General features: G+C 35.0%; 1 protein-coding gene and 1 long non-coding RNA gene across 2 annotated transcripts; both read right to left on the reverse strand.

Annotated features, from left to right (window-relative positions):
- Positions 1–11,963: 11,963 nt before the first annotated feature.
- Positions 11,964–18,471, reverse strand: LOC142527643 (putative plant SNARE 11). Its single transcript, XM_075632497.1, has 10 exons — positions 18,062–18,471; positions 17,829–17,921; positions 17,009–17,102; positions 16,889–16,926; positions 15,757–15,845; positions 15,099–15,178; positions 13,966–14,022; positions 13,754–13,846; positions 13,586–13,660; positions 11,964–12,354 (listed from the first exon to the last, which is right to left on the reverse strand). Exons 1-10 carry the CDS (start codon positions 18,136–18,138, stop codon positions 12,265–12,267), a joined length of 786 nt encoding a protein of 261 aa, XP_075488612.1. The 5' UTR covers positions 18,139–18,471; the 3' UTR covers positions 11,964–12,264.
- Positions 18,472–19,855: 1,384 nt separating this feature from the next.
- Positions 19,856–21,284, reverse strand: LOC142528000 (uncharacterized). Its single transcript, XR_012815581.1, has 2 exons — positions 21,173–21,284; positions 19,856–20,646 (listed from the first exon to the last, which is right to left on the reverse strand). It is a non-coding gene; the product is annotated as an uncharacterized LOC142528000 (long non-coding RNA).
- Positions 21,285–23,884: the final 2,600 nt, after the last annotated feature.

Here is a 23,884-nt window from a genome sequence, read left to right on the forward strand (position 1 = left end):
TTAACACACCCCTAGATATATTCTTGAACCTTTGAGAGTAGCACAAGTATTGATTTCCTTACTCCTATTTAGATAATCAAATTCAAAGAGCTTATATGATCAAACTTTTTTGATCTTATAAAAGAGTTTTTAAGCATATTCCATTTTTTAGAAGTTTTGATTGAAAGCGTGAATGCAAAAAAACATTATGGAAAGTACAACTGTCAAAAAAGCATAGAAGTATTCCAAAATTGACAGTTGCCACAATTGAATTCAGTGGGTCCAAATTTTGGAAACCAGAATGAATAACTGCTTAAAGTCAACAGATTTGTGATATCAGATCGTTGATCGAGATTACGATGACTCCAAGATGATGCACCAAATGTTAGTCTTGGTAGACTCCGACTTGAACTTGAATCCCATTAAGGTTAAATATAAAAGGGACTAAGTTATACCTAGCTAACATTACACAACTTTCAGTACAAGAAATTTTTATCCTCTCTTATCTCAAAAATCATGTGTGCAAACCCCTTCGCCCCAAACCTAGGGTTCCGCATGAATTATTTATCTTTTTCATCTCAATGCATAATCTCTCTTGGTTTCTAGTCCAATCAAGTGAGGAATTAAGTAATCCAATTGTTGATTTGATTAAGGCGTAAGAAAAAGAACAAATAAGGCGTGTGTTTGCGGTTCTACCTTGAATAGCTAACTCCGCTTGAAACCCAGACTAGTTTGAGTCATACCCAAGCGTATTCACTTGGATGTAAAATTTGAACACCCTATGCATGGTTTTATTTTATTTATCATCCATATGAGCGTCCATGATTTGTCAAATCAAAATTTTTAAACTTCCAATTTACATTCAAAAGGTCCGTACTCACTACGACGGGTCCAAACTCTTTTTCGGAAATTCCGATTCTTTTGGTACATGAAATTATTCTATTCGCTTATTTGAATAAAAATATTTTCAGGGCCAAACCTTGGTCGGAAGGTCCGAACTGACCTTCGGTTGTTCCGAACGGGCTGAATTCAAATTTGATCAATTAATAATTCTTAAAACATGCTTAAACAATTGTTTACTCCACAATCTGGGTCATTACATTGAACAAAAAAATAACTAAAGCATGATTTCTATGACTAGAATAAGAGTCAACAGTAGAAGAACTATAAGCTAGACTCTAGACGTTATGATCTGACATATAAGTTGATCCCTTGAGGTACGCACATGCAATATTATATGAGAAACATGATTGATATCAAAACCATGTGCTTTCTTGACTGCGTGAACCGCCTTCTATTACATGTTAATTTCTGTAAGTTACTGAACATACATGACATACATGTTAAGCATCTTTCTTTTGTTTATCACATCATATTTCAATATTACTTGAACTTGATTTGATATCATCAGTTTTGATATCCTGCACACCTACCGTGCACATCTTTGTGAGCACCGATGAGGTGTCACTCACCCATTGGATGTGATGAAATATAGAAAAATTGCGCATCCAATGGCGAGTGACACCTCATCGGTGCTCACAAAGATGTGCACGGTAGGTGTGCAGGATATCAAAACTGATATGGTGCTACTCAACCATGTCTTGTCTTGTCTGGAATCTTGTATGGCTATCGGAGGTTGCCTCTTGTGGTTGTTACGCGAGCAAAGCATCATAGCCACGATAGTCTTGTTTTTAGCCATCGGGTGGGTAGTATGAATTATCATAAAGGGATGGGTGGTAGAGTGATCTGTTAGGATAGATGTTCAGTGAATCAACTTTTGTCTTGAGATTTATTGACTCTTATATTTAAAAAATCTTTATTTTAATTTTATTCAATTATGACTTTTACTTTATATGTATACTCATGCAAACTGCATAGATAAAGTTCTTGAATATAGTAAAGGTACCATGAGGTCTACCTCGCAACATAAGATCATGAAACTCATTAGGAAGTGTACCGTATATTTTAAACAAGTTCCTAGTCGAATCAGCCTCCTAAAATAAGGATATAGACTGGTTGAGTTTGAGACTAGCATCAATGATGTAAATGTCGTCTTTCATTGGTATGGACATGGATATGTACATTCATACAGATGGGTGATCATATGATGATGCACTGAACAACCCTCCCTTGGACTGTCTAAGTGGTTATCACTTATCGAATGGAATAGCCAGTGGTTATGGTTGTACATCAATAGTCCTTAGACCCGAGACATCGTAGAAGCTCTACGTACTATCATGCACTTTGATCTGTTTACCGACTCTATTGAGGTTAATCAGGTGGTGAGGTTGGGTGTAATTTCGAAATACGCACGAGCCAATACATTGTAGTCGAGATTCACTGTTGCCTACGGGTGAGGATATCTTATGTGATCTGATGAGTTAATAGTACAAAAAATTATGACCAAAGTAAGACATGCATTTTGCAAATGTATTTCCTCAGTTATACATATCATGTCACTATTATTACTCAAAGATATATCACATCGTTATTGAATTCATTTGCTGCTATCGATATACCAATTGTTGCAGATTTAATCGGAATATATGAGTAGAAGAGACCATACTGTATGCTAACCATAACTTAAAGTTCTTGCAGGCACTATCATTGATACATAGGATATCATAGGACGATGTCACTAGAGTGCAGTCAGACTTGAGTTCTAACATTTTAATCAAGGGGTGGATAAAAAGAATGAGGATAATTAGGGTAAGCTCGAATAAGAATAAATATTATTCTGAATCACATAAAGTTGTGATCTCACAACTAGCTGTATTCTTGGACTATTGAGGGTCACACAAGCATTGGATTCTCTGTTCCCGTTGAGATAATCAAATTTAAGGAGTTGAATTTGACGACTATAGTTTGATGGAGAACTGTAGTTTGATGGAGATCAAACACATTGCTTATAAAATAGTTTATAAGGTAATTCTACATTATACAAGATGTGAAAATTAGCTTAACTGCTAATTAAGTGAGGATAGTGGAACATATTATTTTGATGAAGGGGCTCACAAAACTAGTAGGTGCCAAAAATGGATCAATATAAATTTTGATATTCAAAATTTTCATTTTTCATTATATGAATAAGATTTGTACCCTCGGTACATCGACGCTGTCTGATCGTCGATTTATTTAGTTAATTTAAAATTTACTAATTAAATAATAATGTTAGTAGTGATGACTATTATATATACACGATTCTCATAGAATATTATAGAGAGGTTTAGAATTGATTAATTGATTAAGAAATTAAATAATTTTTATTTAATTTTACATATATGTCTATACATAAACATGTGTATGTAGATGTATATGTGTGTGTGTATGATGTATTATCAAGAGTTGATTTTGAATAATATATACAACATGAAAATTTAATTAATTGATGAAAATAGGAATCCTAGAGGGATTCAGATTATTAATCCTAAGATGAGCGGGATTCCAGATGTGATCAGGAATATTTTATTGAGGTCATATGAAATGACACAAGTTTTTGTCCACCAAAATTTTTCTCGTCTCCTCCCTCAAGTAAATTTCAGCCACCTTAGTTTTTCACAAAAAATTACGGCCACATCACCGCCGGATTTCTGAAACTCCGGTGATCCATTCTTGACGCGAAATTGTTTAAGATCTCTAGTACGATCTAAACAAGAAATCCAATATTTGATCATGGACTAGATTAGGCGATCAAAGGAGGGAGATCCGTTCGTAGGGATTTACAAGAATGACCAACTCCGCGAATCTCGGACTGGTTTGGTTTATAGCATTAAATACGCAAAAGTAAACAGATCTAAACATCTTATGAATATTTTAAATCATACGACGCCCAAAGAATGTTTTGAATGTCAGAAATTTAATTTTTAAATTTTCGTTGCGTCTTAGGTACGAGAAAACAATACTTTAACATGATCGATAGCAAACGGAGCATACTACACATCCTTTGGGGTGTGCACCTGCCCCTGAGCAGTGACGCGCGTACCTTCCCGATATAGTTTTTCGTACACATATATAACATATGTACATGCATCCACATGTTTAGCTTGTAACTTTGGAATTGAATCTAGACGAATGGGTAGTCCAATTGAGATTGTAGGTCGAGAAGTCTCAGAGTGTGAAGATTTTCGTTATTTAAGATATATTTCCAAAAGACTCGGGATATTAGAGAGGATGTAGACTATATGATTAAATCATGGTGGATGAAATGAAGAATGATATCAAGAGTCTTATGCGATAGAAGGATGCATGCGAGATTGAAAGAAAATTGTTATATGACTATTGTTCGACCAACTATGTTTTATGGCTCAGAGTGTTGAGCCACTAGAAAACTACATATGCTTAGAATGCCGGTAGCAGAGATGCGTATATTAAGATAGATATATGGCAAAACGCGGAATGATAGAATTAGGAATGAAAGAATTATGAGGTAGTTAAGTGTATTCCCTTATAGATGATAAGATTAGGGAGAGAGTTCTAACATGGTTTGGTTATGTGAAGAGGAGATCAAATCCGGTTTCAATCTGAAATATCTTAGATCGACATGTTAATGAAAGAAGTAGACTGTAGAAGGAGGGATAAACCATTAAAAATTTGGATAAAGGTGCTTAAAAAAGATATCTTAGATCTTCGTTTAAGAGATATCATGGGAGAAAATCTTTTAGTTTTAATAACTAATATTTATGTAGTCGATCGAATGTACGAATGTTTTTGCTTCAGAAAGGCGAGTTTGTAGCTTTATAGAGGAGGCCATCCGGAGGGAGATGATGGCGTAGGTCCCGAGGAAGAGACTTGAGGGCATTGTTGTTTGTATTGTGTAGTGTAGTTTGTGTTAAATTGGAATAAAATGTTGTACTTATTTAGTATGTATTTTGCTTTTGTTTTTTGTTTTTTTTTTTTTTTTTTTAATATGTCTTGTTCTGCTACGGCTACTGGTCGTAAAATACGCTTTTGTTTATAAAAATTTATCAAGCTAGTGCCCACTAATAGTGACTAAACTTTTATTTTAAAATGACTAATTAACTTGTATTTGCAGTGATCATTTGGTGAGGACGACTGACACTACATTTCTCATCTCCGAAACCAACTTACACTCCACCGAGAAATGTGCCAATGCTAGAATATATGATTATCGTGCCTATAACGATAACAAAATATGGAAATAAGCATGCATGCGAATATGCAACAGAACTGCAAATCATCAACGCTTTGTGTAATACACACATATTAAAGATATGGCCAGCTTTGATGAATTTGTCCCACGTGACTTTAATCCTCACACGAAGACGCTAATTCGAGCTTAATATCAATTAAAAAAAATTAAGGCGCTAATTCGAATTGAAGATCAATAAAAATCTAAGACTGGAGATCAAGCTTGGCTCAAACCAATATTCAAGCATGAGCTTGTTTCGTTAATAATTTCGAATTTTGACTTGTTTTTGGATTTCCTGACTATAGTAGCGATATGGGTTGGAATCGAAACTCAGGGTAGATAGATTTTTTCATTTTTTTACATATAAAACCATTTCTTGTCATGTTTTACACCTACTATTACAAGAAATGCACGTTATATTTAGGCAAACTGTTCTTTCCCAACATATAAGATCGAGGAGGTTCGTAAAATTACAAGGAATACACATTATCTCAGAATAAACTTCTTCATGAAAAAGTACCCACAAATATACTTGTGGTGTTATTTATGAAATGTATAAAAATCTCGTCGAAAGATTCTAAAACTGTTGATGCCACCCCAACATTCGACCAATAAACTCGGTGTCTATGTATTTGGTACTTTAGACCATAGGTTCCGAGTTCCACTGATAATTCGATCATCCATCGTCGAATTATGTAAGTAATCGAATAAAGAATGTCATTACAAAATAGAGCCAACGGTTCCGTTTTCTGGGCACATATTCGAATAAATCTTGGACTAAAGTGACCAGATGTTGAACACTGAAAATAACATGATGGAAATGGAACGTTGTTGCTGTTGGACTTATAAAGGCTTATTGGGCTTGTTCTTTGAATGAGAAATTGGACAAGGCCAAGTAGATGGCAAGTGGGAAATGTCCCACATTGAAAAATGAACATAGCATTGGTGAGTATATATAGTGTTACACTTTATGGAGGTGTAACAATGATTGGTCAAAAGGCTCTCTCTCGCGCGCGCAGGCGCGGGGGGTGCAAATCATGGGCCCGATTTTCAGTGGAAAAAGGCTTGACTTGTGTGCAAGCGTACGAGCGCGACCTGGGTGCGTCGAATGTCGGACCGATCAAGGCAAAATTTCCCACCAAGGTTCACCTGGTTTTTGCTATTTTTATTTTCGAAAATTGGAATTATGGACCAAGACCTTTGGTATTTCAGCTGACCCTTGGTGTTGTCACTGAAAGTATTACATACAGGCCTCGGTTTGCTTTACTTTTGCATTGTGCCTCCTGTTTAGTTCGTGATACTAGCTCGCTGTTTTTTGTGTCCCTTTCTGTTTGTGCATACATTTTGTGTAACAATCTTAAAACAGATTACTTATAACGAGTTTTGTTTCAGATATGGCTACTGAAACTAACGTGCAAAGGGAAACTGTTCATATTGTCCCTCCTCAAGTTGTCCCTCATGGTACCCCACGTGCTGCTGCGGTCGCTGTTCCAGCAAGTCACGGTGAAAAACCCGAGAAGTTTACTGGTGTGGACTTCAAAAGGTGGCAGCAGAATATGCTGTTTTATTTGACGATGCTGAACTTGGCCAGATTCCTCACTGAGGATGCTCCTAAGCTCAACGAGGGTGAGGGAGATGTTGAATCTGTTAGTGCGGTTGAGGCATGGAATCATTCTGATTTCTTATGCCGAAACTATGTACTAAACGGATTGACAGATTCGCTCTACAACGTGTTTTGCGAAAAGAAAACGGCTAAAGAGCTGTGAGAATCCCTAGACAGAAAGTACAAAACCGAGGATGCCGGGGCCAAGAAGTTTCTTGTTGGTCGCTTTCTGGACTTTAAAATGGTGGATTCAAAGCCGGTTATCAGTCAAGTTCAAGAACTACAAGTGATTCTTCACGAGATTCACGGTGAGGGGATGACTTTGAGCGAATCATTCCAAGTGGCTGCTATTGTTGAGAAACTACCACCAGCTTGGAAGGATTTCAAGAATTACTTGAAGCACAAACGAAAGGAGATGAATGTTGAAGAGCTCATTGTTCGACTTCGTATTGAGGAAGACAACAAGAGTTCGGAAAGAAGATTGTTCTCTCCTGTTGCTGCTAAGGCAAATGTTGTCGAGCATGGTCAAAGCTCGAAAAAGAGACCATTCTCCTCCTCCAACAGAAAGTTGAACATGGGACCCAAAGGAGGCGTGTCAAAGAAGAAGTTCTCGGGAAAATGCTATAATTGTGATGGCATGGGTCACAAGGCATCTGATTGTAAGAAGCCGAAGAGAAACCGAGAGGCGAATGTGGTAGAGAACATATCTCAAGAGGTTTCGAATATGAATCTCTGTGCTGTAATATCAGAGGTTAATCTGGTGGGTTCGAATCCAAGGGAGTGGTGGATCGACACGGGTGCCACTCGCCATGTTTGCTCGGATAAGGAGATGTTTGCAACTCTTGAGGAATCTGAGAATGGGGAAAAGCTGTTCATGGGAAATTCCGCCACTTCTGAAATCAAGGGTCAAGGAAAAGTTGTCCTAAAGATGACATCGGGAAAAGAACTGACTTTGAACAATGTGTTGTATGTACCTGACATTCGCAAGAACTTGGTGTCCGGGTCGCTTCTTAACAAGCATGGTTTCCGCATTGTGTTTGAGTCAGATAAGGTGATTTTGTCTAAAAGTGGAATGTTTGTTGGCAAATGTTATGTTTGTAATGGTTTGTTCAAACTAAATGTAATGGCTATTAAGCCCGTGATGAATAAAGTTAATACTTTTGTTTATTTGCTTGAGTCTTCTTGTTTATGGCATGGTAGACTTGGACACGTTAATTACGATACAATTCGTAGACTAATTAACATGAAAAGCATTCCTGCATTCCAAATTGATAAACAACACAAATGTGAAACTTGTGTTGAGGCAAAACTAACAAGATCATCTTTTCGAACTAATGAACGAAATAGTGAACCACTTGATATAATTCACAGTGATGTATGTGATTTAAAAGGTGTACAAACTCGTGGTGGAAATAAATACTTCATTACTTTTGTTGACGATAGCACAAAATTTTGTTATGTGTATCTCCTCAAAAGTAAGGATGAAGCTATTGACAAATTTATCCAATATAAGAGTAAAGTTGAGAATCAACTTAGCAAAAAAATTAAGGTGTTAAGAAGTGATCGTGGAGGTGAATATGAATCACCGTTTGCTGAGTTTTGTGCTCAACATGGTATCAAACACGAAAGAACTGCACCTTATTCTCCTCAGCAAAATGGCATTGCAGAGAGAAAGAATCGCACATTGAAGGAAATGATGAATGCGTTGTTATTAAGTTCTGGTTTACCACAGAACTTGTGGGGGGAAGCTGTTCTAACAGCTAATTACCTTTTAAATAAGGTACCCCGAAAGAAGTTAGATAAAAGTCCATATGAGTTATGGAAAGGTAGAAGTCTTTCCTACCAATATCTGCGAGTGTGGGGGTGTCTTGCCAAAGTAGCAGTACCCACTCCAAAGAAGGTAAAGATAGGACCAAAAACTGTTGATTGCATTTTCATTGGATATGCTCAAAACAGTAGCGCTTATCGTTTTCTTGTACATGACTCTCAAATACCTGATATTCCCAAGAATACGATAATGGAATCAAGAAATGCTTCGTTCTTTGAACACATGTTTCCATGCAAATCTAAGGAAGAACCAAGTTCATCCAAAAGATTATATGAAACAATGGATGAAGAACAAGAGCTTGATCAAGACATTGAACCTAGACGTAGCAAGAGAGCTAGGACTGAGAAATCCTTTGGTCCGGATTTCATCACTTTCATAATGGAAAGTGAACCTCAAAGCTTCAAGGAAGCAATTAGTTCATCTGAGGGACCTCTATGGAAAGAGGCTATCAATTCCGAAATGGAATCCATTTTACAAAACCATACGTGGGAATTAGTAGATCTTCCTCCGGGAAGCAAACCACTAGGCTGTAAATGGGTTTTCAAAAGGAAAATGAAATCAGATGGAACCATAGATAAGTATAAAGCCAGATTGGTAATTAAAGGTTACCATCAACGTAAAGGGCTTGATTACTGTGACACATATTCTCCTGTATCGAGAATAACCTCTATTCGTGTGATACTTGCGATTGCCGCATTGCGGAATCTTAAAGTACACCAAATGGACGTAAAGACAGCCTTTCTAAATGAAGATTTAGAAGAGGAAATTTACATGGAACAACCTGAGGGATTTTCTGCGACTGGGCAAGAAAATAAGGTATGTAAATTGGTGAAGTCTCTGTATGGCTTAAACAAGCACCAAAGCAATGGCACGAAAAATTTGATAAGGCCATGATGGAAAGTGGATTTAAATTCAGTGTATGTGACAAATGTGTATACATAAAGAACACTGAAATGGGATATGTCATTTTATGTCTTTACGTAGATGACATACTTATCATTGGAAGTAATGATAAGATGATCAAATCCACCAAGAAGTTATTGAACTCAAGATTTGACATGAAAGATTTGGGCTTAGCCGATGTAATCCTTGGAATTAAAATCCATAGAACATCAGAAGGGCTAATCCTAAGTCAGTCACATTATGTTGACAAAATACTTGAGAAATTCAATAACAATGACTCTGCATTAGCTAGAACCCCGATAGATACCAGTCAGCATCTATCAAAGAATCGAGGTGAAAGTATGTCTCAATTAGAATACTCTCGAGTCATTGGAAGTCTGATGTACTTAATGAGTTGTACAAGACCAGACATAGCCTATGCAGTAAGCAAATTGAGTAGATTCACGAGTAATCCAGGAGTTGAACACTGGAAAGCAATTATCAGATTGCTAAGATACTTAAGGTACACTCGTGATCATGGGCTGTACTATACAAGATATCCTGCTGTTATTGAAGGATACAGTGATGCGAATTGAATATCTGATATGAAAGATTCAAAATCTACAAGTGGATTTATATTCACTTTAGGAGGTGCAGCAATTGCGTGGAAGTCTTCTAAACAAACTGTAATAGCCAGATCCACGATGGAATCTGAGTTCATAGCCCTTGACAAGTGTGGTGAAGAGGCTGAATGGCTACGTCATTTTTTAGAAGATGTTCCAGGATGGGAAAAACCTGTGCCGGCTATATGCATACATTGTGACAGCCAATCTGCAATTGGTAGGGCACAAAATAATATGTATAATGGTAAGTCTAGGCATATACGTCGTAGACATAATACCATTAGACAACTACTCTCAACTGGAGTTATCTCTGTTGACTATGTAAAGTCAAAGGATAATATAGCGGATCCGCTAACCAAAGGGTTAAACAGAGAGTTAGTTGCGAAAATGTCAAGGGGAATGGGGCTCAAGCCTATAGAATAAATTGGTGTGAAGGAAAACCCAACCTACGCTGACTGAAGATCCCAAGAACTAGGTTCAATGGGACAACCTAATCGCACTAATTTGGAGAATCACTGTGGGGGTTATCCCTAGTCCATTCCTACTATGAAACAGTGAATGTTGAGGATAAGCTTACGGCTTTTAATGATTCTGACGAGAAGCAATATAGAATCACCTATGTGAGAGAGAAGTGGGGCCGCTTCGAAAGAATTGCAGGGCTCAATTCTAGACCCTCTTGCAGAACCAGGAATGTGTTCATGGCCAAAACGAACACAATCATGAGAACTGAATAGTATTAGGAAGAGTCTTGTGTGAAGTATATCTTAACTCACACAAACGGCTGTACAGTTCAAAGACATCATGTCTACTATCAACCAGTGAATTATTATGCTTTCACAAGGGAAGATTCAAAGGGTAATACATACATATCCTATGCAAGATTCAACTGTTGAACTTTATCACGAAAATCGTTGAATATCTTTCAATTTTCATTCATGTGGGGGATTGTTGGACTGGATTGTTGGACTTATAAAGGCTTATTGGGCTTGTTCTTTGAATGAGAAATTGGACAAGGCCTAGTAGATGGCAAGTGGGAAATGTCCTGCATTGGAAAATGAACATAGCATTGGTGAGTTTATATAGTTTTACACTTTATGGAGGTGTAACAATGATTGGTCAAGAGGCTCTCTCTTGCGCGCACAGGCGCAGGGGGGGGTGCAAATCATGGGCCCGATTTGCAGTGGAAAAAGGCTTGACTTGTGTGCAAGCGTACGAGCGCGATCTGGGTGCGTCGAATGTCGGACCGATCAAGGCAAAATTTTCCACCAAGGTTCACCTGGCTTTTGCTATTTTTATTTTCGAAAATTGGAATTATGGACCAAGACCTTTGGTATTTCAGCTGACCCTTGGTGTTGTAACTGAAATGACCTTTGGTGCTCCAGCTGCTGACTTTTGGTGCTCCAGCTGCTGACCTTTGGCCTTTCAGATGGCCAGCCGTAACTGTCCATATGAGTGCCTATAAATAGAGGCAGCCTCGAGTCTTTCAGAAACACCAACACACTCTCCTACTTTCTGTTATTTCGACGCTTTGCTTGTTCTGTTGTCTCGGCTGCTGCTCTTTTCTCGTTCTGTCTCGTGATAAAGTTCAGGTACATTTCAGTTCGCCTTTGTGGTATCTCGTGCTAAGGTACTGCTGGTTGTTCCGTTGTATCCTGGGAAACAGACGTCCAAGTTCATCCTCGAAGCACACCGGAGGGGACGAATCTGTTTTAAGAACACTGTATTACATACAGGCCTCGATTTGCTTTACTTTTGCATTGTGCTCCTGTTTAGTTCGTGATACTAGCTCGCTGTTTTTTGTGTCCCTTTCTGTTTGTGCATACATTTTGTGTAATAGTTGCTCCAAAGTGGATGCAAGTACAATTGATAGAAAGGTACATATACATCATACTGCAAAAGTTCAGATGAAAGGATTCTCTTTTCAATAAACGAACAATAAATTTGAGAAGAATGCAAACACCATAATACATCAATTCTTATTACTTCATCCAAATGAGGGATTAACTTAAATTTTGAAAACATATATGGTACACACAATCAATTCCCAATTCCATCATTTTAGTGTGTGATACAAACACGGGAGTAGCACTTCCAAAAAAATCTGAGTTTAATTTAATTCTTTGTGATATAACCAGGTGCTCCTGATACTGTTCCATCAGAAATACTCAATCAAACTGTAATTAAGTGATGCACTCACACTTCAGTTTGCATTCCAAAGTAGTTTACGTGTAGGAGCAGGAGGAGCTAAGCCTGGTATGTCTCGAATGTCTTTGTTATGTGGGTTGACAATCTGATAAATCAACATGAACGATAAAGAATCAGAAACCAATCAACAAATGACCAACCAATAAAAGGCAAATCAGCTTTGTTTTTCGTGTGAGTTTCCCTTGGTGAGAGAAATGCAAAGCTTTAAGAGAACAAACTTCGTCAGTCACGGCATTGATCCTACATACTGAAGGAGTTTCAAAAGTTCAGAAAGGACAAGTTTGAAAATCATTTTGTGCGTTATATCTAGAAATGGCCACACCACTACTAGGAGTTGCAGTGTTGCATCTAGGCCTGGAGACTACAGAGTCCCCAACAGACAAGAAGATTCAGCATGCTAGCTTTTTAATGAGGATAAGATGACAAAGGAGAAGAATCAACATTCTAGCTTTTTAACGAGGATTCACTCAAAGATGACTTAAGATCGCAAAACTACTTCCTAAATCCAATCAGAACCTGAACGCAAGATTCAAGTTTAAGTTTTATCACACAAGGGAAGCGAGTGTATCAGCTTGATTTAGGGGTGCATCTTCAAAAATGACAAGATGAAGAGTGCAAGTAAACTATTTCTATTGAAAAATGACAAAGCAACCATTTGATGAAAACTGATGCACGCATTTCCTATATTACCAGAAAGGAAACCTTTGAATACCAAATGGTATTACTACAACATGACCATCCATCACCTTTTACCCTATATTCTTCTCCTTTCTTAAACCTACGATTTCATTCCACTAATTCTTCTTTCCAAATTTACATTATGTGAAATTAACTCCATTTCGTGTCCCAATATCGATTCCATTGCAGAGCTTTTTCTACAGAGTTCCTAAGCAAAAATTTTAACATGCAGAGGCTTAGTTTCAGAAGTTGCCATACCAGATGAAGGTATTCGCTCTATACTGGGAGAATGGACAGTTTCAGATTTAGTTAAGGGCATGCATCAAGATGTAAAAAACACAAAAACATCTTAAAAGCGCACAAACATTTGATAATTACATGACACAATATATATGAAGCATTTTGAAGAAGTTTATGTTTGCTAGCAGAGAATACTCCAGACCACTTTCACAACAAGAATTGTTGCGAGTACAGAGAGTTAAAGTTGGATGATTACATGACTCGAAAAAACAAAGTTTGATGATTACACATTATTGACACCATCAACAGGTGCATAAGAAGTCTGTATCATAGTATATGTTGCACGTATGAAATATTCAAGATAGCAGCAATTAACAGAAATCAAACAGACAACAAACCTTTACTATAATGATAGTGATGACACCAATTACAATAAGAAACAGAAGTCCCATGATGCACCGATCAGTTGCAACCTGATTCAAAAATTAAATTAAAGTTAGTAAGAATGTGCATAATAATGAACATGGGACATAAAACAGGAGGCGAAGTTTATTTCGGAGATTGACCTGCCTACCGATTTCCTTGACCAGATGTGAGGCCTTCTTGATTGAAAAATGGATGGAATCCAGTTCGTTGACGATTCTGCTCATTTGTTCAGTCTGACCATACACGATTAAGAATATTAATCAGAAAACCGTTTGGAGGGATAATATTGATATCATATTCCATATTCAACAAATTTTCATAAAAACTGAAGCTTCTATTTCAAATAAAACACCTGAGCTTTGAGAGCTGCAGCCGTCTCTGTTCCTACATCAACCGTATCATGGACAACCTGTCACCAATAAAGCATTACATATGACGTTTGGAGGTACTAATTGGAAAGATTACTTCTTAAGCAAGCATTAAGCTCTTGCGTTCTCTTTACAAATTACTTGTGGATGAAATGAAATTGAGTGGCACACATTGTACATAAGCTCAAGATAATGCTTCTATTATTTATATTCTCGTTGTTAATACTGATATCATATAATTATATTTCCGTGTATAAAAACCAATGCTCTAAAAAGCTTGAAGTGTCACGATCAAGCTTCAAGCCTTAGTAGCTTAAGTGGGTTTAGAATGAGAGTAAACGTGAAAAAACGTTTTTAAGTTTTCGTTACAACTTTGACTATATCAAGTCAGTTAACATATCACGTAACACACAAAAATAAAAATTTAAGAATAAATGCATAAATTTCAAGTTTCAAAAACATTAAAATCTCAAATTCACAAATTGTGTGGATGAAACTTGTGCGATCATTGTGGGATCAAATGTCGTCTCTTAGTAACGAAGAAATGAATGATTTGGAGCAAAGTTTTATTTTGATGCCTTTGAGATTTTTTTTGGTTTTAAAAATATCAAATATTTATTATTAAAATTTAAAAGTAAAAGCGTATTAAAAAAATAAATAAAAGTTTACCAAAATTTTTACTTTTTCACGCTTTTTCTGGTCAATCAAAGGGTTGTCCACTTTTTTCATGCTTTTGCCCGAAGCGAAGCTTTTTCTTCACATTTTCTTGACGCTTTGCTCTTAATCCACATTTTTTTACACAGAATACTGATATATGCTTGTATACATGGTATGTTATCATTTTGAAATCTCTTTTTTTGGTTAAATACACCACTCTCCTTAGAAACCTCATATAAGGCTGCTTGATACATGGCTTTCAACAAAATCAAACCAACACCTTGCACAAATTCAATTACAGAGCTCTAACTCTAAAAAACAAAACACAGTTTAGGAAATGAGTAGGCAAAGAAATTAGAGAGCATTACATTTATTAAATATAGGGGATGTTGCATATTAGGAAAGAGATGCCAACAAGAGAAATGATTTTCTTCATATTGAAATTCTCGAATGTACTAACCTTTTTTGCTCTATCAATTGCTTGATCAGTCTCATCCATCATATGATTTCCATTATCCATAAGCTGTTGATTTGTCATATCTACAATATTATGTCAACCCTCAGATAATTCTTAAAAACAGAATAGATAAAGCATATAAAAACATTTATGATCAAAGTAGTCAAATTTTGGTGTAATTTCACAAACAATCTAAATTCATCAAGAATCTCCAGCTTCCAAATCACTTCAAAATTTGCGGCAGACAACACTAAACCAAACAACTGATGCCTTAGGCCCGAGAATATGTTTTTTCACGAGTAACACATCATCATATCAGCAAACTGTAACAAAGAAGAAGCAAATTCTAAAGAGGAAATAGGCACAAGTTATATTCGCTCACATCCCCTTCTCATTTTCTCAATGACTGATGACAAAAATGGTCCAAAAAATCATACAAGAGATATATTAGCACCTCTTATCTATTTATTTTGTCTACTCATCCATGCCACCATCCTCCTTCAGCTAGCACATAAGTGACGAAGACAAATAGAATATGCAATTAAATACCAATCACAGTGCCTCATAGAGAAGTTTACACTTCAACATATTGCAAATAATGATGTTGATGAGCAATAATAGAGCATCTATCATTTCGTATATATAGCTAAAAATTACTTACTGGATGTGAGCAATACATTATCTTCTGCAAATCCTTCACCTGGTCCCTCGAAGAGATCTACACGCTTGTTTTCAAGATTGCTTGCGTACCTAGAGAATCGGTCAGAAATTCTTGAAAAATCAGCACTGATGTTTTGTTCACCAGAGAGAGGAAGTTAGCCTTTGAAGAAACGAACATTTAATAGTACCAATTTTGTAGACAGAAAATGATAAAAGAAACTGTAAACAGAAAAGTGCTGAATTATGAAATGTAAAACTTTTATGATAAAAAAGAACAATGTCTTCGGTGCTACTGGAAAATGGCATGACCTCTACCGTAAAAAGTATTTTATTCCGAAAATCAAACCAACATACATCAAACATCCTATTCATTTTCAAAATATATTCGCTAGAAGATATTTTGCCGGAAACTCAAAACACAAAACACAAAACAAGCATAGTCTGTGATTTTGAAATGGCAATATTTGTTCAAAAGAAACCTTAAGATAATTATATTAACTCCTACTAACTTGTCATCACAGTTATTAAGACGTTTACTAAAGTTTCGCCTTCTCATGTGTCATATAATATTTTTAGAATTTCAATCAATTCAAAACGAGACTTTTGAACAGACTTATTTGTTTCATTGGTTGATAAACACATCTTAAACAACCTATTCAGTTTATATACTTTTATCTAAATAAAATCTATTTCGTTTCTCAAATCTTTTTTCCACATGCTTCGTACTGGGAAACCAACAGAGCCACAGCTTAGCTAATTGATTTCTTAAACTGAATGCAACTAATGCACATAAGACACAATCACATTCACACCACCTTTAGTTATTTATTGTCTTAAAAAATGCACATATGCAACAATGCACATCTGACACAATCACACCACCACGGCAGATTATATTCAAGGAAAAATATACAGGAAACATAAATAAAAAGGCACAAATGTTAAAGCAGATCTATTATGTTATTGGAGACGTGATATGCAGTTATTTTGAGGCTTTCAGAAACGTACTTCAGCTCATAAAAATGCATACATAAAGAAGAGAACATAACAGAACATTGAGACACTAAAATTATGAGATAAACCACACGAACACATAGGTGTAATTGGAGAATCATAACTCCAGATGGACTTACTGTTTCTTGAGGGCAACATATGAATTCAACTCTTTGATCTGAACGAAAAGGTCAAATAAAATCATGAGAAAAGACTTGCTAATTGCAGCATGAATTAAATGTGTAAGCATCGGAACTCACCATTGATTGTTTTTTCTCTGCCAGCATCTTATTTGTGTCTGGGGCATTTTTATACTCCAAATCCTTCAACTCTCGGTCAAACTCTTTAATAAGCCTGGACCAATAGAAGGGATTCTATCATACATTGTAAAGTAAATCATCTGTTTCTGCACATGCATGCACGTGAAACCCTATTGACTTTTTAACCTGTTTGATGTTGTGGCCTATATATCATTCATTCACTTAATTTACTTTGACTAAGTTATACAATAAGAAATTTGTAACGCTCAAATGGAATTGCATTCTGAATCATCATGCCAGAGGGCAAGACCGTATTCATTGGCATAGTTAAAAAAACTGAGGTCAAGTTCAGGAGGTTTATCATAATTGCACCACATCCAAAGAGTGACTATAATTACCAAATCAACGCCAATATTACTTACAATACTGAGAGGCTATATCAGTATAGAAGTTCAATCAGACAACTCTTGCAAACACTGCTAAGATGGTGCAAGTCTCCAACCTCATTCGCGCCTACACATTCTATGTGACTTGAGCAGTTGAAACAATATGTAAGATTGGGAACAAACTGTTCCATCGCCATTTGGCCATTGATCGAGCTGTCCTTTGATATTCAGAGATATTTAGTAAAACACAATCTCGAACACGACACCAAACGTCAACATGTATTGACATTTCAACCCGTAAAAACTTCTATCGAGAAAAATGACAATTATTACACTTGTCACAACAATCATAGATCACGACCAATAACAACATGTATCACCACGAAAGAAAATTACACAAGTAAATTGGAGGGAAAAAAATCCTTCAAAAGTACCTCTTACATTCGCGCATCTTCTCAGTGAGCTCTTCGAGCTGCCTGTTCTGCCTATTGGAATCTTTAATCTTCTCCAATTTTTGAAATCCATTCCTTCATTTTCAAGACAGATCAAAATGTCAACGCAAAAATGTAAAATCTTTGTAATAATCATCCAACACAAAAACATTTCACTTGCATTCACAATAGGAGACATTCATAAAATCAACGGAACAAACAATTTACAAACTCACGAAAGTGCTCGAAAAATGTCCGAAATCTGCCCCTCGATCTCAGCGAGCTCTTCGCTAACCGCAGATAACGAAGCCATTGCCTCAATAAAAAAATAAAACCAAAGCAACCCAAGAATCTTCAAACCCTCCTTCGACACAAACACATTCGTTAAAAATTAACAGGCGTCAAATTCAAACGAAAACTGATGATAGTTTCAAAAACTTTGAACTCGCGCTTCAGACAATGCAATGACGGATTTGCACCGTCACGGATCCGAGCAATGCGGGTCGGAATTTCGGCAGACCTGGCTAGAAAATCGATTGAATCTGCTGGAGAAGGAGAGACCTATGCTGTGAGCTGGTGCTCTCGTGATTTACGGACAAAAATTTGATCTCAAGACCGAAAATAAATAGTTATTATTATGTAATAAATCTTGAGAAAAAAAATAAGAGGGTAAATTTCTTTAAAATAACTAAATTCAAATTCAACTTCCTTTTCACACCTCAAGTTTATGTTCTCAATCCACATATGTTACGGGTGTCAATTCGAGTGGATAGATCAGTTGGATCAGGTTGACGTATGATATTATTTTAAAAAAATTAACTCGAATCCGTTCCAAATTCGAACCAACACAAAAACCCACAATTCGAACCCGAATCTACTATTTCAACTCAACATGATCAACCCGATTTTGATTTTTTAAATTTTTTTAAAAAAAATTAATTGAAACACAAATAACAAAGCATCTCTTATATATAATTTAAAAAATAGAACATGTACAAAATAAATATTAAATTATAAAAATTTATGATATAAATATACAATAAATATTCTTTTCAAACATGCAATATAAAAAATGTAGGCGATATTTATTAATTATATATTTTTTAAAAAATTAAAATTTTCGGGTTAACTTGGGTTGACTCGAACTCGATTATTTTTTATAGTCAGATATCGGGTCTAACCCGACCTGACCCGAAACCCCAAACTCAAACCTGATTTTTTTTCGAGTCAAACCGTGTCGAGTTTGACAGGTTAGGTCCGATTTTGACATCATTATGTAAATTGGCTAAAATGCTCATTTTCTTGTCATTCTTCAACATTAAATTAAAAACAATTTATATTTCTCGTCATTTTTGTTTCTCTTCATTCTTCAAGCACGTTGTATATAGATCAAAAAATTTGTCAAGCGCTTCCATCATCGTCGTCTCCACCTACCAATATTTTCTTCATCTTCACCCATGTTTCGTTTTTATTTTTTCTCACTCTTTGCATCTCTTGAACTTCATATTCTTTGTTGGTTTAATTTCTTTTTTTTTTAGCTTATTTTTTCAGACTTGTATGATAATGGAGGAAGTTAGCTTGTCTCAGCTTGTACATATTCATGTGGAGCTTGAGACTGCTTGAATAACAACATGTATCTTCACGACAGAAAATTGATTAAGAAGAAACATTTTCGTCAATAGTGAGATTTACTTCAATTTGTTTAATATTGGTTATAGTTGTTAATTTGTATTTAGAATTATATGAAATGGAGGTTAAGAACAGATTTCTCAATAGAGAATTCCAAGGAGAAATATACATAGAACCACCAATAGGTTTTGTTGTTAAAGATCAAGAAAATAAAGTTTGTAAATTAAATATATTAATTTATGGCCTTAAGCAGTCTTCTAGACAATGATATTTGAGATTTCACATAGCAATAATCTCATATGCCTTCATTATAATAGATGAATATTGTGGCGCCCCAAACCTCGCCACGAAATCATGCAACATGTGACGTCATATGCATAAAATTTTTTCTTTTCGACGACGTAATAATATAATGCATATACGACAAAATAGTGCAATCACCACACTATCTACGTCAGTGTAGCAGAAACAGTATAATAAATACACACATACAACTCAAATAAGACAATAAGCTATACTCTCTCTATCTACTATCAACTACAAGACTGTTTGACTAGACACACCTAGTCCTTCACCACTATCCTGTCTCACGCATAGTCCTGTAACCTGCCCAACAGAAACAGCCCTCAAAGGGTGAGCATATACAACAATCATCATCGCAATACATAACAGTTATATTAACAACAACATAAGATATAAGTGAAATGATAACAGAAATATCCCCTTTGCCGTTTCTGGACAATCAACCATCAACAACCTCAACAACATCACACTGCAACAATAACATCGACGATACGTCGCACCCCAACTCCGGCGACAGCAATATCGTCGAACGAACAACAACATCGACGATACGTCGCACCCCAACACCGGCGACAGCAATATCGTCGAACGAATAACATCAACGATACGTCGCACCCCAACTCCGGCGACAGCAATATCGTTGAACGAACAACATCAACGTGACAACATCAACGAGATGTCTCCCAACAACGATAACCAACAACATCAACAATAATAAACAACAAATATAATACCAAATCACCCAAATCCAGTGATTTATCGTCGTTCAACACAATAGTATTCATCAATACTAAACAATAACAACATATGCTCGTACGTCAACACGTACCTGATAATCGAGTATATATACAATCTGGCTATTTCTTTGATCCTGAGGCTTGTGATGTATCTAAATAATTCAACAATAATTATCAGATCATTGTCAACGTATCAACACAGTTATAACAGCCTCAATATATAACATCAAATAGCCCAACAATAATTAATTCAACAAAATATAAAACTCGATTATAAATTCGTATTGTTCAACAATTTAATAATCTGGTGTATTTAATTCACAATACTACCATCAAATACACCCTAATTAATTAACTTCAAATAATAGGCTATTTTACAACATCCGTCAAATTACGAAAACTTTATATCAACGTGTAGCCTATACTTCGTAGACTCCGAATATATAATCAGAATTAATAACAACTGACAAATAACTCTCCAATCTCAACCAAACGATTAAAAATCCCTAATTAAAACAAATTAGGAATAATTCAAAATAACAACACAATAATCTTATCTACTTCGTTAAGATCATACACTATTCAACAATCTTCAATTTCAGTATGATTTAACAATTTATCGGATTTATTCCAGAAATCGACGAATTTCAAACATCACCAAAACTATAAAATTTATACCTCAAATCGAAGACCCCGTGTCAACGATTCCAGAACTGAAGTCGGTTCGTCGATTGGATAAACCGATAAGTCGCAAGATCGAAAAGAAAAATAAAAAATCTTATAACCTCTTCTCTGACCTTTCTCGATATGTGCAGGTGAAATGAGATTCATTTCATTTGAATCCACCGCCTCATCTTTTATTTTATTATTTATTTTATTTTAATTTTTATTTTTATTTTTTTAATATTATATTATATTATAAATAATATAATATAATATATAATATAATATTTAACATTTTAACACCGGTATATCTCTTTGTACCAGTCAAACGACCAAATTTTTCAAAACTCAAAACATGAAACTTCTACATCTTTGAGTTTTCTACGTTATATCCAAATTTCAAATAATTTGGACTTCATATGACCAACATATGTCATATTTCATTCTTTAAAAATCATTAATTATTTAGTAATCTCATATTACTAAATCAACAACTTGTGATATTACTTCAGGCATTACAAATATCATTGTGTTTATGTGAAAAGATCAAATAAAAATTTTGTAATTATATATCTTTACATCGATGACATATTGTTAGCTTGAAATAACAAGGAGTATAATGAAATCATTAAGAAGTGGTTGCCCTCAAATTTTGAAATGAAGGACATGGGTAAGGTAGATTATTCTAGGTGTTAGAATTCATAGAGATCGTTCTAAAAGACAGCTTGCATTGTCTTAAGAATCTTATATTAAAAAGGTTCTAGAGCGATTTAGAATGTCAAATTGCAAACCCATTTATACTATCGTGTCCAAAGGTGAAAGTTAAGTTGTGAAATGTGCCCAAACACTTCTGAAGAAATGCAAGAGATGTCTTGAGTATCATATAATAGTGTAGTTGCGAGTTTGATGTACGTAATGATGTGTACTAATCTCGATATTTGTTATGCCATAGGTCTAGTAAGAAGATATCAATCTAACGCATGAAGAAGACCTGAAGTGCAGTTAAAAGCATTCTAAGATACCTAAAAGGCAATACATATTATTTCCTTTGTTGTCAAGAAAGATATTAAACACTTCAATGATACACAGATGTTGACTGGGATAGTGATTTAGACGAGTATAAATCCACATCTGGATATGCTTTCTTGCTAAATGATGGATGTATATTGTGGAGAAACAAGAAGCAAACATGTATATCTCTATCCGCAATAGAAGCGGAATTTGTGGCATGTGCTTCTGCATTACAATGAGGTGTCTGATTGAGAAGATTCCGGAGTCATTTGGTTGTAGTAAGCAATCCAATGGGAGCTGTAACAGTTTATTGCTATAATCAATCACTAATTGCTTACACAAAAGATCCTAAATACCATGGAAAATCCAAACATATCAACACAAAGTACAACTTCATCAGATATATTGTTTAAATGAATGAGGTGGTTTTAAAATACATGCCTATGCAAATGATGGTGTCCGATCTTTTTACTAAGCCAATACCAATATATATTTTTATAGATTATGTTAAATCTCTTGGACTACGTAGGATGCGATTGTAACTGAATCCATATATATGTAATAAATACATTGTGCTCATAATTATAATAATGTTTCATTATGTGTTATGTGTATATATTTAATTTCATGAATTATTTATCTGCATATTAAGGTATAGTCTGACAAGTTGAGATTGGCTCTCTCACATGAGCAATCTCGCCTTTGATGCTAGGAAACATGTAGAGATGAGATAGTATTGATTTTGTAGTGAACAAATCTATACAAATGTTTCCTTGGTCATGAATTACCAAGATGAGATTACTTCATTAAATTTTTTATTGTACTTGAAATGGATTTTCCCACAATTCATTAAACTTGTCTGATAGTTAGATTAGAGTTTTCGTTATATTGATATATGTTGGAGGATAAACGAGAAAAAAACTCAAGTTAAGTGTTGAGACACACTTGAATTAAGATATGTATAATGTAAATATATTTTTTGACATGTGCTTCCAAATAGAAGAAGAAGCACATCGTAACACGTATTCATATCACGCGTGCTGAGATGACCATTTGTATAATAAGTAGTCGAGTCTCATATTATTGTGTGAGATCCATAGATTTATATACAAACCTAATCTTATACACTTAGGCATAGTTTGGTACACATGATAGGATAAACATGTGATATATAATATAATGATAAGTTAAGGATAAATAAGATGTAGGATATTATATTTAATGTTTGGTATGATTTTAATAAGAGTGATTAAATTTATATATTAGATTGTAATGACAAAATTAACCCTTATCATAATAAATTTTATAATTTCAAAGTTGTTGCTTGAGTTCATATTTTTTATCTGTTCATGCGCCGATAGTGCTTGCATGATTTATTTATTTTTACCTAATTTTATATATTATATAATTTGATAATTGAGCACTTGATTTTGTGACTCAAGTCAAATATCAATTTTTAAGGTTAATCGAGTGATACTAATAATTTTATTGATATTTATAAAAATTATTTATATAATTATCTCGAATTCATTTATATAATTATCATATTATATAATATATAAAAATAAATAAAAATATTTATTTGATTTTAATTTCTACATACTAGCATATATTTATAAATTGAGGGCTTTAAGTCATTTGTGGTGTATTTTATTATTAAATTAAAATTATCACACCTAATAGAAGGGACATTTTATCCTTCTAAAAAATTATTTA

Source organism: Primulina tabacum, chromosome 15, assembly GCF_025594145.1.
Source record: "Primulina tabacum isolate GXHZ01 chromosome 15, ASM2559414v2, whole genome shotgun sequence".
In the NCBI taxonomy this organism is placed as follows: Eukaryota; Viridiplantae; Streptophyta; class Magnoliopsida; order Lamiales; family Gesneriaceae; genus Primulina; species Primulina tabacum.

Bases quoted from the DNA above. Each gene is read 5' to 3' on its own strand.
- LOC142527643 (XM_075632497.1), bottom strand. From the start codon at position 18,138: ATGGCTTCGTTATCTGCGGTTAGCGAAGAGCTCGCTGAGATCGAGGGG. The intron at 17,103-17,828 runs GTACTTTTGAAG...CTATTGGTCCAG, and splicing joins AAGATGCGCGAATGTAAGAG to GCTTATTAAAGAGTTTGACC. The intron at 13,847-13,965 runs GTGTTTTATTTG...GTGTATGGTCAG, and splicing joins CTGCAGCTCTCAAAGCTCAG to ACTGAACAAATGAGCAGAAT.